This window comes from Lepisosteus platostomus, chromosome 10, assembly GCF_059453375.1.
Source record: "Lepisosteus platostomus isolate fLepPlt1 chromosome 10, fLepPlt1.hap1, whole genome shotgun sequence".
NCBI lineage: Eukaryota > Metazoa > Chordata > Actinopteri > Semionotiformes > Lepisosteidae > Lepisosteus > Lepisosteus platostomus.
In genome coordinates, this window is record NC_142620.1 from 12,877,807 (window position 1) to 12,894,002 (window position 16,196).

Here is a 16,196-nt window from a genome sequence, read left to right on the forward strand (position 1 = left end):
GAGGTTGCAGACAAACATTTATTGACGTAACAATACAGAATGTCAAGGAGAGAGAAGACAATGCTCTCAAACTATCCCCTTTAATACATCACTGGTATCATCGTGAAAATAAGACATGTTTGAACGTGATTCATACTTACAAAACATGATCAGATTATCAGGCAAATCTGTTTAGGTTTATTAGATTACAGCCCCAAGACAAAAGGTAAAGATTACAGCAACAAATTAATCTGGATAACTTCGGACAGTCCAGGTATCTAAACATTGGAGTTTGCGTTACTAAGTGCTAAGATGATGCATTTACACAAGGCAACACTGACAAAGGGAAGATTGTATAACAAGGCTTTCAGGATCAAGACCCAATTGCCAACTTCCTTGTATAGATTGCACAATTAACAGCTCTAGAACTGGCCCTCATGCCAAAACCTTAACTGAAAAGCCTGGCCAAAAGCTTACATAAGAATGGCACTAATGATTAAGTTTTGCGAGCACATCCTTGCCTGCTTTAGCTCTGCCCAAGAGACATTACACCTTTTTTGGCTTTACCGCCTTGGCCGTCTCCTCGATAGCCTCTCGTGGCTCGTTTGGTGGTGGGATCTTCAAGTCTGTGGGGGCCACTCCCCAGATCTCCTGGGCATACTCCTTGATTGTCCTGTCGCTGGAGAACTTCCCAGAGGCAGCAATGTTTTTGATCACCATCTTAGTCCACTCTTTTGGGTTCTAGGAGGTGGCAGCATCAATAGAAAATCAGTGTATAAAATGTTGGGAGTAATTCAGCATTAGTTTGATCACTTTAACCATCAAACAAGAGGTTTTCAATTGAAAATCTATAAGAATTAGGTTTACTTACTTTGTACAGCTTGCTGACCCTCTCTTGGCATTTTACATAAGCTTCATAGTCTGCAAAGACCTTAAACCTGTAGGGGATTGATTGTACAAGGATTCAACAGTTAAAGAACTGGCAGCTTGGTCAACCTCCATGGTCAAGACAACTACCCTTGTAGACTGCTCACCTGTCATGGTTGAAAAGCATGTTGATGACATCATTGAAGAGGTCTGGCTGCTTGGGGGAGAAGAATCCACTCTTGATCTGGTCTATAACGTGCTTCAGTTCAGGCAACTCATTATAGTATTCTCTGGCATCATAGCTGAGGGAGAAGAAATAAATAGTTACTCCACCATAAGTGTAGCCACGCAAGAGGCTCCTGTCACACTCGTTAGATATGAGGGAAAAGTAGGCCTCTCCCGGCTAAACCATTTCTGCGAGAGCTCATACCCCTTCTTATCAAGCTCGGCGACATCCTCCACCCGCATCCCGAAAATGAAAAGGTTCTCCTCGCCAGCTTCCTCTGCCATTTCCACATTGGCTCCGTCCATGGTCCCGATGGTCAAAGCCCCATTCAGCATGAACTTCATGTTTCCTGTGCCGGAAGCCTCAGTGCCTGCGGTGGAGATCTGCTCAGACAGATCTGTAGCAGGGATCACTGCAAAAAGAACAGACTGCACTATGCAGAATCGTTCGCTTGGCAAGCCTCACAGAGCTTGTAAGTGTTCGTGAGGGAGGAAGCTGTCCCCATAAGGTGGGCGTTTACCTTTTTCGGCAAGAGAAACTCTGTAGTTCTCCAGAAAGATGACTTTCAGCTTGTTTCCAACCGCTGGGTCACTGTTCACAACCTCTCCTACAGAAGTGATGAGTTTGATAATCGTTTTCGCCATGTGATATCCTGGAGCTGCCTGTTTGAGAGGTGAATGGGAAGGTCAAAGACCGCCAACTGGATAGCATTTCCTTACTTTTGTAAAAAAAAGTAACTTACTTTACCACCAATAATCACTGTTCGTGGTACAAATGGAGCGGTTGGGTCCTTCTTTATTCCTATAGGGTAGGAAAAATGCATGAAACCTCTTGCATCCAACTGCTGTGAAAGGAGATGTTATATTAGCCAGCACTAGGAGCTGGATAGTTTAGTGTTGGTTTATGTAAATTTAAATTACATGGGAAATATACATTTTAACCTCTAAGAATCATTAATATAATGTGTGCTGCACCCTACATTAATGACTAGAATGCATAAGAATTCCATTGCACAATCTGAAAGTTTCCTGGCTATTGTAAACTTACGGTTGTACATGGTGATAATGTGCAGGCAGTTGAGGAGCTGCCGCTTGTACTCATGGATTCTCTTCACATGGACATCAAACATGGAAGAAGCATTTATCTTCACCTTGTATTCCTTCTCCAGATACTGGGCAAACTTTACCTTGTTGTCCTGGGGAAGCATCAAGACCACACAGAAACAGGGGTCAATGATTATGAAATCAGTGCTTACTGTACTTAAAATGCAGCACTGCTGTATGAGCCACAACCTTGGCTCATTTTGCACAAGTGGAATCTGAACATGGGGAATCATGCTTGTATTGGACATTCTGCAGTGATCCTACCTGCTTGACTTTGGCAACATCTCGAATAAAATTATCATTGTCCACAAAGTTAATGAGCTTCTTTAACTGGCTGAGGTCTTTCACATAATCCTCACCAATAGTCTGCAAAAGAATGAGAAGGTTATCAATTACAGATGTTAACGCAAGACCATTCCTAGTACAGCTGTAATAGTGACAGTTAAGAACTCATTGAAGATCTAGGCAAATAAACTATATACAGATTTTGTACATAGTTTGACTAGATACATTTTCTCCATGCCTTGTAAAGGACACTTGATTAGAGTACCTCGGCAATGAGCTCTGCCAGCCCGGCATTGCAGAGCAGTAGCCAGCGTCTTGGAGTTATTCCATTAGTTTTGTTCTGGAACTTATCAGGCTCCAGCTCGCTGAAGTCACGGAACCTAAATTGAGACAATAAATATGGATGGCTCCTCTTTCAATAGATAGGAAGGCAAAGCATCCTTCTTCATAAGAATGGCCAAAAACCATAATAGTGTTTAACTCTTACACGTCCTTCTTAATTATGTTGGAATGGATTTGGGCAACTCCATTGACTGCATGAGACCCAACAATGCACAAGTGGGCCATGTTGATTTTCTTCCCTCCGTCTTCTTCAATCAGAGACATCCTGCGGATCCGGTCCATGTCACCAGGAAACAGCGCCGCCATTTTCTGTGTGCAAGAACCAAAGAGACAAGTCAGAGCTCACTATGCACCAAGTCATTCAAGTCCCCATTTTCAAAATTAGGATAGCAGCTTTGGGAGACCAGTTCAGCAGGGAATCTAAAAATTAAAGACTCCTGCAGAAATGGAGTCGTCTATACTCGTCTTATCACTCTATAAAACTACACTTCAGTCATTTGATAGCTGAATGCAATGGGTTTTGCAGTTTGACCTTAAAGGGTACCTATAAATAGGCTAATACTTTAATTACATCTCAGGGTCTGTAAATCATTTAAGCACTTTTCCAAACACTTGCATCCAGCAGGGCAATTTTAAACTATTCAGAAATGAAACATACCATTTCAGAGGTCTAGATTCTTGTAGTGTGGTCCTTTCAGGAAACACCATGATCATGGCCATGACACTATAGTTGGTTCAGTGGTTGAGCAAACCATGTGAAAGGAAAAACATCTACTACAGTCCATCTAGTTAGATGTACATTTTGGTACTCCATTATCACTACTTTCTATTTTTTGAAAATGAGAAAGTAATTTTTCTTAATATCAAAGTATGCACGTTTGCATTTCAAAATAGTTTAACATTGCATGAGGAATTCACATTTCCAAACTGCATTATTTTGAGCATCCTAATAAATACAAAAAGGTACTTAATATTCTTTAGTTGGGTGTATATGAATCTCAAATCAGCAGACAGTGTCAAAATCACCATCAGGCTGTGTATACTTGGCTTGTGGACCTACAGACAAACTTGAATCACCTTCCCTGATCAAAACAATCCCTATTTAGTCCTGAACTCGTGGAATGTGCAATTTAATAATGTATGAGATAAAACATCACAACTTCAGATATCATTTTTTCCCATTTATGTATATATTACATTAAGTATCATTAAAATATTTACAGGAGTTACACTCAATTGATAAATAAACTTGTCTAAGGTGCTGCAAAAAACGTTTTCACAAGCACTGCAAATTTCTTTTGATATGCAAACACTTCACGGCTTTCCTGAAAGCTTGACAGCAAGCATTAATGTAGACTACAGCTGCACCATGTGAGCAGCCAATACTCACATCCAGGTGCTTCTGGTTAATTTCATAGATGATCTGCAGGTGCCGAGGGAGTAGGTTCTCCATCAGGTGCACTGGCCAGCGTTCTAGAGCTTCAGGCAGCACTGTGTGGTTGGTGTAGGCAAAGGTCTTCTTGGTGATGTCCCAGGCCTGGAGATGGGCATGCAAGGTTAATCAAAATGTGACTGGATTAGAGAACAATGGACATCTTGAATTAAATGATCCTCCAACCTTATCCCAAGGCAATTTTTCAATGTCCACCAGGATCCTCATGAGCTCAGGGATAGCCATTGCTGGATGCGTGTCGTTCAGCTGGATTGCCACCTGATGGGAGTAGAATAGTCAGGAGTAGAGCTTTCCATGACCCTTACAGTAAATGCATTCGAATGGGTGGGGGACATACCTTATCGGGAAAGGTGTCAAAGGAGGTGGATGCTCCCGGCGACACCTTCTTACAGGCTTTAAAACGACGAATGATGTCCTGCAGGGTTGCAGCAACCACGAAATACTCCTGCTTCAAACGTAGCTCCTTCCCTTCAAAGAACTAAGACAGAGACAGGTCTCAAGATTGGAGCTTGCCTAGGAATTCCAGCGATAACCCACATTAAGCTCACCTCTTACAACTTGGATTTTGTCGTAAAAAAAAAAACTTTCCCGAGAAAGGAAAAGAAAATCAGAGCCCCTTTAATAATCTAAAATCAGGAAAGACTTACATTATCATTAGGATAGAGCACTCTGGTGATGTTTTCAGCCAGATTCCTGTTCAGTACAGCCTGAATGTAGTCTCCAATATTAACTGCACAAAGAAGAATTATTTATAAATTATAATCTTAATTCCCTCTATCTGGCTCCAAGCATTGCTTATAAATCAAAATGACATTGAAGTAAGAGCAACCCAAAGCCCATGAACACAGTAGTGGGCACCGACATATCTCAGACAAGTAGAGGTGCTTATACAGGCTGGCCCTTGTAGTGAAGACAATGCTGGTCAGAGGCTGGGCTAGGTCATGAGTCAGCTGTGTCCAGCATTCCCCATGCAGCAGTGGAACACTGTCAGGGTATCCAACTTGTCACTCAGTTACCCAGGCACTGCAAATTTGGATATAGGCAGTGAGGGACGCATCATTCATCAAACCAAACACATCCTAGCAGCCACCTCTTCTGGGCCCGGAGCTCACAGCATGCCACAGCACACAGGCAGTGGCTGAGGTGGAGGAGTGTATGCACGAGTCCTTATCCCCATCATCAGAAACTGACATTCCAGTGAGCCAAGCTTAATGGAGTTAAGCAACATTCAGGTACCCACAGTACCTGTGTATCATCTCTTCTGCTCCCCAACGCAAAACAGTCTCATACCCAGGTCTTCCCTTCACCCCCCGCACATCTACACTCTTGCAGCAAACTCCCTCATTTAATCCTCATGATAGTATGCGTGTTTTGGGGGGGGTTGCCATTCAGCTAGGAGAGTTACACTAAATACTCTACATATTTAATTTCTCGTATTCATTCGGACGTAACTGGACCAGTGAATTAATTGTAGACTATTCCAAATTGAAAGTGTATTATGCAAAATATGGCCAACCAGATATTAACAATGGAAGAGTAATCATGTAGAGCCAAATTTAATCAGGAGAGGCAACTTACAGTCCCGCAGGTTGAAGTCATTGGGTGCACGAGCAGACCACAGCCTCATGGTGTTGACAGTGTTGTTCATGTACCCCGGAATCGGGGTGTCATAAGGCATTGCCAGGACCACCTAGGGGGTTACAGATCAGGTGTAATTACACCAAACATCCCGAAGAGCCTCATAAAAAGCTCTCGCTACCTACAGTACCTGTGTATCAACCCATTTGGAGCCTTCCCTGGTTTGTTCCACACGGCCATAAAAATGAACAGGCAGCATGTACTCCGGGCGGGCTTTCTCCCAGGGGTTGCCATGTCTCAGCCAGTCGTCGGCCTCCTCCACCTGCACAAGCATTCAATAAGGAGCCTCAGCTTAACTTGAGGAACACAGGCATGCGAGAAATAAGAGCACAGCCCAAAGTGTGGGTACTCTAGCCCACCAGTGACTTTCTCTTCTTTACAAAGACTTTATACAGGCAGGGTACAAGAGCTCCACCTGCACAGGACTAAGGACAAACCTTAGATTGGAAGTTTTGGCTGTGAAGTAAATGAGTAATCTGCAGAGCAATTCCGTTCAAAAGTACAAGTTTACATTGCAAACACACAACCGTTTAAGCACATGAAATCAGAGTGCCAGCGCTTATCTGGCAAGAGACCACAGTGTTTGTTTCACTGCTGTTCACGTTCAGGGGAAGCCAGTGGTGCAACCCAGCCTGGCAAATCTCTTTGGCGGACTGTAGGTCTTTCCCATTAATAATTCCCCATACACAGCAGCCCACTGACCCGCATTTTGCCCCTTTCTCAATGTAGCCTCGAGTCCTCACTTGTGTGAAAGCACTTCTAAAGCTGCTCTTTGGGGAAATGTCAAGAGGCACAACCGAGAGAACCCACAAGTCAGGAAACATCCCGGCTGTACGTTTACCTGCCAGCCCTCGCGGATTTTCTGATTGAAGATGCCGTACTCGTATCGAATGCCATATCCATATGCGGCAAGGCCAAGGGTAGCCATCGAGTCAAGGAAGCATGCTGGGGGAAAAAAAAGACATGGTTTATGACTGCAAGTGAAAGCAAAGTCTCCTGCATGGCACGGATTCACAAGAAGAGTTACACAACCTGAAACCCATATTATAGTAGTGTTCCAGTTCATACATGCAGTGGGGAAACTTAAACCTCTGACATTTTTCCCCTAACAGCAATAATCTACATTCGCTTCACAATACACAGCATTTCCTCTAGCAACCTGGGAGGAGTCAGACAAAAGTGTGTGCTTATGAATTCCTTTCAAAAACACAAACTACTGCAGGTGTCTTCCTTAGTCAACAATTACCTGCAAGTCTGCCCAAACCTCCATTCCCAAGCCCAGCATCTTCTTCCATCTCCTCCAGGTCTTCTATATCCAAACCCAGCTAAGAACCAAGAAAAGGCCAAGAAACACTATTGGCCAGTTGTTTTTTCATACTGGATCAAGTCCATCAACATAACCACTCAGTGAAGAGATTTTTCCAAAACCCTCATGCTACTATTTAAAACACTTGACCTGATTTGAACTTGGATACAGGAGTAGGGTTTTCTGCTCATTTCTGTTATTAGAAATGCAAGACTAATTGTTCCCCAGTAAAAAGAGTAACCACTCCAGAAAGTTGATTTTAGGTTTCAAAAGTTAACTGTAAACCCACCAGTGTTTGTTTTGCTTGCATGTGAGTTAAACAGACCTTGTACGAGAAGAAAGGCTTTTGAACCCAGGCAACAGATTAAAGTTGGGTTTATATAGGGGAGTGTCTATAATGGAAAGGTGACGTGGAAATAAAAAAAAAGTTATTTACATGGACTGAAGTGTAACACACAGGACTTGACAAAGCAACATCAAACAAGGGACAACCACAGTGCAGAACTGTTGTAGCCAGAAACTACCTCACCTGGTAGATGGCCTCATCGCAGGCATTCTGCAGCCCCAGGTTGATCATGGTGTTCTCCAGGGTTCGACCCATATAGAACTCCAGGGAGAGATAGTACACCCTCTGGCAGAAGAGATGCAGTAAATTCCCCAGTTAGAAATGACAACCTTCCGTAGTAAAAAGATATCAGATGAATAGTCCTGTTGCAGAGCACTTACTAGTGGAGGTTGAGGAACAGACTTTACAATTTAAATTTGAGAAAAAGGACAGAACGTAAGTAGACAACTTTGTATGTTTCCATTTCATTGAGCAACTGTTGCCCAGCACGTCAGAATGCGGCTGTTTAAACCAGGCTGTTGACACATGTTCTGAACATACAGGAAGAAAATATTTTACATGTACATCACATCCAAGACGGAAAGCGGAAACTAAACAATAATTAGGGTTATAACCAAAAATGCAAGAAAAGCTTTATTGTGGCTCCACAGCTCACAGGTGACCAATAAGAGAGTAGTATTATAATGCAAGTTTGTTCCCACAAATGAAGCTAGCTAGGAGTTCACAAGTTCACAGCGCTGGAGAAGAAAGCTTGATACAAAACCTACATTTCATTTCTTGAGTTACCGAACCAGGAAACAACTACAGAGTATTCTGCCCAAGACCAGGCCTTTAAACACCCTCAGACTGCATAATATATGGAGGCCGTATGCGTTACAATATATTTATATTTCTTATAAACGTTTAAAAAGGCGGAACTCCATGAAAAGGAAGTGAACAGTGAGAAAGCACGAAGGACTGACGGACACAAACGATTTCACGCAACCGTCAAATGCTCGCCTCTACAACACTCCCACTCCTCAATTGCAGCAGTGTTGCACTCACATTCTCAGCTTTCAGATGAAAGTGAATCTGCTTAATCTCGGTGCAAGCCGACACAATCAAACAGATAAAGCGTGTGCCAGTTCGGCTGAACGGCTTCACCGAGTCAAAGTTAGCGGGACAATCGCTTTCATGACGAGTCCTGATCGCAGCAAATCGTTTACATGAATACTGCAAGAAAGTTTTAATGTCTATGTAGTCTTAGTACTTACTAGTTTTATACTATAACTCAAATACTACTTTAGGAGTTCCCATTATTTTCCTCTATGAAGGATTTTAAGAGTTGACAACCATTTATGCAGGACTGCAAATGCACAGACCGCAATCTGAAGATGCATTAACTTTCTGGCAACGTTTTGCGATACCGTACAATTGTACGGTATCAATACAGTTTTTGTATCTCCAGTCCTGCAAACTTTCGCAGAGTCTACGTGTCGAGTAACCTCCTACAGAATGGTGTTGAGGAGGAGGAAAATGGAAAGTTAATAGGCGTGCCCAGCGGTATAAACCCATCTGCATGAACATATTTTCACGCACTTATTTTTAGGGTGTGCAACACTGTAAACAAACATGATTAGCGGAAAGCGGAGTAGCCCCGCAACATTCACCTTTGGGTCGGCTTCATAGTAGAACTGCTGTGTTCGGATCCATCTCCCAACCAGATGATCTCGCACCGTGTGTGCAAGAGCAAAAAAGTAATCACGCTGCGTCGCCACATTCCTGTCTTTCACTAGGGTGAAGTGCAGGTGACGGTTAAAGCCTTTTTTCACCTCAGAAACATTTTCTACGCCAACAATCCCCCTAATACTGATCTGCTTTCTCTTCTCTTGGTCTGTCAACGGGGTCGCCATTCTAACCGTCTAGCGCACTTCCCTGCTTGCCTGCTAAACAAACTAAACAACAAATGAACTTTATATAGATGTAATTAGACGCCCAACAAGTCTCCTCCTCTTCCCTCCATTGGCGACTGAAGATACTGTAGGTGGAGCAGCTCCGGTCCGCAAGAGGGAGTGTTCAACAGTCGCAACTGACACAGCGGGCTGTTCATTTAAAGGGAAGAAGAACTGGTCAGTTATTCATCACGAGTAAGCTTCTCCCTCCATTAGCAAAGGTTCCGACAACTTAGATTACACATTAGGTATTTATATTAGTGTAACAAAAATTGAGATTCCTTAGATTTCGTACCGTTTAAAACTTATTCTGCCAAAGCAGATAATGATCATTTGAACACATACTAGAGTGATTTCAGCTCTCAAAAATATCATGTCAATGATCATCATCAGGCAGATCTGCTTCAGACAGGTTTCACAACTCCCTACATATACATTGTACCATATATAGAGAGATTCTTAAGCAAATTCGTGAGATGTGGATAGACTACAGTAAATCCAATCACTTGGATTCTACCTAAATCACTTACACTGTAGCTACAATAAGAGGTGCAGACCCAAGGAAGAATCATATTTGCCGACAGCTCTGCCACAACAACAGATTTGTGAGACAGATGTACAGTGCCTTGAAAGCACCTGCCCAACGGGGAGGGGCTGTTTGTACAGGTGGCCCATTGTTAAGTGTTCAGAGGTTGATACCCATTTCAACAGAAGCCGATTCACGTGTCTCCTGGATGGCGCAAGCCATCGGGGTGGACATTCAGTGTGGCAAAGAGAAATCTGCCTGCAGATGTGGACGAACACCGTCAAGTGTTCACACGAACCATCGGCCCCTGTCTCTATAGCACCTATTGTAGAGGCACCTACAAATATTCCGTGGAGTTCACTCCAGTTTGTGTCAAGGTAGCCTTCTATCGCAGGCCAGACAACACGAACAACAAAGGACACCAAGGAAACTTAAAGCATTTGTAATTAATTTATTAAATATTCATTGGAACAGAAAAAATGGCCTTTCAACAGCAACAATAATAATCAGATAGCAATAATAACAACATTGACAATAATAACCACACTAATAGGCAAATAAAAAAAACAAACAGTGGTACGAGGTGGCAAAGAGTTACAGTACATTCTATTAACATCACCAGCGGGACAGTAGGCTTAACTAGAACACATGGTCATTGTCACTGTGAAAATAACACTAATGGCAGGAACGTGGGCACTGCCACACACATCCCACAAATAAGGAACCACATCTTACTGTCCAGCAATAACACTGGTTCCCTTTTAAAACTAGAAATGAGATCGCAGAAGAAAAAATTGTGGGACTTGATAATCAAGTTGGCATAGCACCCATCTAGTTAATCAAAATCCATTTAAAAATGGAGTCAGTAAGTACTATGGCGGCCACATAATCCTTCTCTATTCATTGCATTAAATGGTTATACGCATCTTTTAGGTATCAAGTCCCTTGTAAGCTATTCACCATGCTTGATTGATTGTGTTTGTCTTCTAAGGACAATCTTGAATATAGTGTATAAAGTAAGCTGAAATTATGACTAACTGCTTTCCAGATCTGATGAACATATTAATTCGGCATAAGCCTTAAGACACACATTACATATTTGGTGTGTGACAGGTAATCAGAAGCATTAAAAAGTCACAATAGGGATCAAGATAAGAGCTATTGTACAAAGATGAAAACCTGCTATATAAGCATCTACAAAGCAAGATTGTTAACTAAAAAGCAGTTTCCAATTTTAATTTTTCAGACCCCTCAAAAAAGAACAGAGGACTTCCATGTTAGTTCTGTTAATGAACCTAGCATAGGGAACATGTCTGTGGGGAATGAAGATATGGCACCAGTATATGAGGGCAAATGCTAGCTTTGTTAAATATAAGCAGCACAACATATGCTTATCAGTTAGAACTAAATGTTACCGATACTTCTAAAGAGTAATGTAATAACGTACCAACAGAGCATTTAATAATCATGAACTGTGATGGTAATGTAGATTCCGTCTTCCAATAAGTAAATATGCAATTTACCATGCATATACTGTGCTTTGTCATGCTTTACTATGCTTTAATCATTTCACTGTGCTTCACTAAACTTTACTCTGCCTTAACCATGTTATACCTCTGTAAACAGTTATAAGGATATTGTATTAACTTGGAAAACGCATAAGTAGAATTCACGTTTCTAAATATATGTTTTTTCTAGGGGGAGAAATGACAGGATGTCTCTGCAGTGGCTTGTTTAAAAGCTCCTGGCATCAACTAATCCTTGTTTTTGAGCTCCTGGCATACTTCCCCATTTTTCTGTTTCCATCTGTGCCAGAAAGCATTCATTATGGTACAGTCATGAGTCATCCTTGCAGTGTGTAATTCCTGGCTTGCACATAAAGCACAGTGAAACCCTCCTGTCACAATTAATGTCATCCATCCATTGAACCATAACATCTTGCTTTTGTTGATATTTCCACTTAGTTTTCAGAGGGATAATAATGTAGATTGTTCAAGCCCAATCATACTTTTCATTGCAGCTTGTACAAGCAGTTGCTGGAGCAATAAAGACTTGAGAATTTCATTCGTGCTGTGAACAGCCGCATTAGATTCAGTCTATCCATACAGAAACCTCAAGAATTACTGCACACAAGCAGAATATGGTTCCACTCTTGTTAATGTGAAGATGGTGTTTCACCAATTTGTCTAACAGTTTTCCATTGGAGACTAGCAACGGAGAGGAAAATGAATCCTCTTTTGTAATTATGAAGATATTTGAGGGTAGTTCTGCACTCGTTCAATGTTCTTCATTATGTTGTTCATTTTCTAGCAAATGTTTGGCCTCAGGTGTGAAAGTATTGGTGATTGGCCGAATACTGTAGGGAGAATAATGTTCAACTAATGCTTCTTACCAAAAAAACAAAAAAGCTATGTTCCTTTCTGATTTGTCAGCACTATTTGTGCTTTGAGAACTTTCAGGGATGTCAGGAGTGCTTATTTTCATGCACTTTTGCCCAATGAGTAATTACATGAACGACATTTCCAATCAGCAGTAGGATCTAATTTATATAAAACATATTAGCCGTCTTTCATTCCAATAGCTTGCTAAATTACTTAATTAATCCTTCCTTCACAATGATAATACAACACATACAGGATTGTTGTCCTTGAACTAACCATGGCTGATTTATGCCAATGTCATGGTCTGAAGAACACAGAAAACTATACATACATTTTCATTCTCTGACTATTTTCCATTAAGCTCCACCAGCAGATTAGGGATGGCACATTGGTTTGCATTATAACAACTGGGTATGGCAAAATCGACTTTTCCTTCAACCCCAACTGAACACAATCTACTGAGACCTGTGCTACAGAGGAATGACTAAGCAATCTGGAATGAAAGCCCAGTTCCTCCTCAGTGTCAAGGACCAGCAGTAAATAGGTTTCTCAGTCTAAATGATAAGCAACCAATGCTGAATCCTGTCACACTGGCATGTCCTGCGAACTTTGTGTTTTGCAAAAAATATTTGCACGGCACCAGCAGACAACTGCCAACAGATTTAAAGAATCATTAGAAAGGCACTCCCAGTAAGTATTTTTTTGTTTTGTACAGCACCTTCATAAATATAGTATTATAAGCTGTTGAAAACCATCGTGCTGAATTTGTCCAGTTACTGTAGGCATACTTTCATTCCCTCCAGGGAAAAAAAACCAAATATCTGAGTATTCATAAGCACCCTTGCACATTGTGAGCAGACTCATTTCCTGAGGTGAGGAATTTTGGTCGCTACAAGTAAATCATTGCGAATTGTGAAGGCTAGACTTTTGGAATTGATTCTTAGTGCTGGCTGATGAGATCTGAAGAATCTTGGCAACATCCTCATCCAGTGGCTGGTACCGCTGATGTCCATTCCTACCTCCTACTCAGGAGCACAAGCAATATATTTATGATTCATTACTTCTACTGAAAGAAGTCTGAGTAATTTTCAGAGAACTAAAACCTAATGTGAAAACCTAAACCCAGATATATGAAATGTGCAAACTCATACACACTCAGAATTTATTCCCTAGACCTGACTACAGGCCAATGACTTACAAATTGCTTTAGCAATTCGAGTTAATATAATAATAGTCTAGAATGACATCCACTGAATTCTTACCACAGGATGTTTACACAATCAGACCTTCCTGTATATGCCCATTATGTAAATTTGGCTTTAGTTAAGGTATGAAGAAATCTAGTAGAATCTAGTAGAAAACAACAACCATGATGATCAAGACACTAAGAGGTATATATACAGTATATAATGATAAGCAATACAAAACTGAGAGACTACCAAAACTCAATCACCTAGATAACTGTTGTTTTTTAGCCAGCTGCCGTAGCACCTTATGAACCTTGTGCAAAAGCTGCACAGCAGTTAAAGAAATCGATGGATCCTGTGCATTACGGAGATGCTGCAATATCAATGCGATATTTCCTCATCACGAGTAAAGGCTGTTGTGTTGTAGTAAAGACTGAAGGCTGGTTTCTGGCTGAATTGCACCTTTGCAGTAGTAGACATTAAAAGGTAACAAGCTACCAACAGAAAACACCTGGCATGCCAAAAATGCCCCCCACGATTCAACTGTTTGCTCCAGGGATCATCACACACTAATGTCAGCTAGCCTCAGACATACCACAGTGCCAGGCTTTTGTCCAAGAGCACACCGTTTTGCCATTTGGTCACTGTATTTTCTGGACCAATGCAAGTGTCGAGCTCTTTGCTTAGTGCATTCCCCCTGGCTGTAGGTCACTGATAAGCTATCTCAGACTGATAGGAGATGGCAGGATTTTGAGTTCTGAAGTAGAAAGAGAGACAGAGTGAGGAGATAAAGGTTTGGTCATCAAAGGGCTGTAAGTTTAGGCCACACCAGAGCATAAAACATTAAGGGATGATAAGCTTGCAGATAACAAAATAAGAAACAATTGACTTAAAATCTGTCCATCTATAGTGTTAAAAAAGAGTGATGTCAAATAGAGATGTGCAAATACTCAATTCTTTCACTTCCGGTGACAATATGCACATTTTATCCCATCTCCATATTTAAATTCTGAATTCTTGCTCCACCTAGAGGACTATTATTGTAACTCATAGAAGCAAGCTGTGCAAAGCTGTCCCTTAGTACAGTTCCCCAGGTTTTGTGTACACCCCTATTAGCCCAGATACAGAGATAGTAAGGATAGCAGGGTTTTGGCTTGTCAGCAGAAAGCCAAATTTCAACAACAGAGGGGGAAAAAACAGCTGGTCACCTGACTTGGCACCCGCAGATTTTAGGTTTACTTGCTGCAATTTTAAACAAAAAATCCTAAACAGCTGTTATACATTACAGTTCTGTATGCAAAACTGAAACATTTCCAGTTGAAAAACAGGCTCTTTACAGATGTTGCTGGAACAACATGTCTTCAGCCTGGAGATGACATAAAACTATATATCTGGCTTTGCAGAAAGCAGCAGCAAACATGTCCCATGATCAGCTGTAATTTAAGACCTCTTTCTTTCCGGGGGATGCTCTGTGTTGTGTCTTCCCTTGGGACCGACTCCAGGGTGCTCACAGGTGTGAGATCGGACCAACCTCCAAGTGTAATGGAGGACAAGTGTGGAGTAGGGATGCAGCCGAAGAGAACACAGAGACCAGTCCCTGGTCCACACTGGTGCCGCTCTTCCATTAACAAACTGAGCTGGGATGCTCTGGTTGCCCTGGGGTGTAGAAATCTGGGATAGCTAATCCAGTGTGTAGACTCACCTGAGAAAAAGAGGTAAACTGGGCTAAAACAAAACAAAGTAACACAGTCGTCTTTCTTAGATAAGCAAAGCCTTAGCCTTTTCCTGTACTTTATCTGTAATGTGGTTTCTCATACAGGAGGGGGAGCTGTGAACCTGCAGTATAAAACAGACCTCTGAAACCTGACGTATGCAGACATTGTTTTCATTTGAAATAGAAATAAAATTGCATTGATATAGTGGTAATCATCCCATAGGATCCCCACTTAATCCATCACTGAAGTGCAGCTCCACCGGGGCGACACATGGCAGCCGTTATGAACCAGCAGCCCCACTCCCACAGCTGATCAGAGGAGAAGTGAGGAACAGCTCCAACAGATGAATTAAGGGGGAGCTTTAGGAAAATTGCAATTCAGACAGACAACACCCCTACTCTTCTCAACATTTAACATATTGACAGTTATAATATCAGTGCTGTCAAAAGTACAGTATTTTTATGAATTCCACCTCAGTTTTCAGAAATAATGAATACTAATAATACAAAAACTTTCATTTTTAACTTTTGTAAATCTTCATAATCATTCCTTGAATTGACCAGTCACTGACCAATCACTTTCCATCATAACCTTAGGCAGGCCGGTTGTTCCATTCGAGCTGCATACAGCAGCTCATCAGACTAGAGCTTATTCTGGTTCCTAGGTGTGATGCGATCAGAGAGACCGTGACACTCCTCCCCCCTTAATGGGACACTGACCATCACAAGACCAATAATGCTGGTCCCCATTCATACAGCTGGGTGGCCTGGAGAAACAGAGCTAACGTACCTCACTCAAGGAACAATCTCACTGTCTGGAACTTGGACTTGAACCAACAACCCATTAGTTATTGATCCAGTGTGCTATGATATGTCTGTCATTACACAGAAGACAAGCCTACAACAGCTCAC

General features: G+C 41.7%; 2 protein-coding genes across 10 annotated transcripts in view; both read right to left on the minus strand.

The window, feature by feature from the left end:
- Positions 1 to 4: 4 nt before the first annotated feature.
- On the minus strand, positions 5 to 9,553 carry pygl (phosphorylase, glycogen, liver). Its single transcript, XM_088648281.1, has 20 exons — positions 9,195 to 9,553; positions 7,729 to 7,830; positions 7,140 to 7,218; positions 6,735 to 6,838; positions 6,024 to 6,155; positions 5,834 to 5,945; positions 4,903 to 4,985; positions 4,593 to 4,733; positions 4,421 to 4,513; positions 4,193 to 4,339; positions 2,948 to 3,111; positions 2,726 to 2,840; positions 2,440 to 2,541; positions 2,120 to 2,267; positions 1,815 to 1,873; positions 1,593 to 1,734; positions 1,277 to 1,484; positions 1,014 to 1,148; positions 851 to 917; positions 5 to 720 (listed from the first exon to the last, which is right to left on the minus strand). Exons 1-20 carry the CDS (start codon positions 9,435 to 9,437, stop codon positions 526 to 528), a joined length of 2,571 nt encoding a protein of 856 aa, XP_088504407.1. The 5' UTR covers positions 9,438 to 9,553; the 3' UTR covers positions 5 to 525.
- Positions 9,554 to 10,437: 884 nt separating this feature from the next.
- Positions 10,438 to 16,196, minus strand: part of trim9 (tripartite motif containing 9) — a 43,619-nt gene continuing 37,860 nt past the window's right edge. For all 9 annotated transcript variants that reach the window (XM_088648290.1, XM_088648288.1, XM_088648289.1 and 6 more), the window contains one exon: positions 10,438 to 15,272. In XM_088648290.1, coding sequence (XP_088504416.1) covers positions 15,195 to 15,272 — 78 coding nt within the window. In that variant the 3' untranslated portion in view covers positions 10,438 to 15,194. The remainder of the gene's footprint in view (positions 15,273 to 16,196) is intronic.

What these genes read in the sequence shown, in the direction of transcription:
- pygl (XM_088648281.1), bottom strand. Translation starts at nt 9,437, where the DNA reads ATGGCGACCCCGTTGACAGACCAAGAGAAGAGAAAGCAGATCAGTATT. An exon ending in TGACTTCAACCTGCGGGACT is followed by an intron (nt 4,986 to 5,833) that starts GTAAGTTGCCTC and finishes TTCTTTGTGCAG; the next exon opens with TTAATATTGGAGACTACATT. An exon ending in CATTATCACCATGTACAACC is followed by an intron (nt 1,874 to 2,119) that starts GTAAGTTTACAA and finishes CCTACCCTATAG; the next exon opens with GAATAAAGAAGGACCCAACC.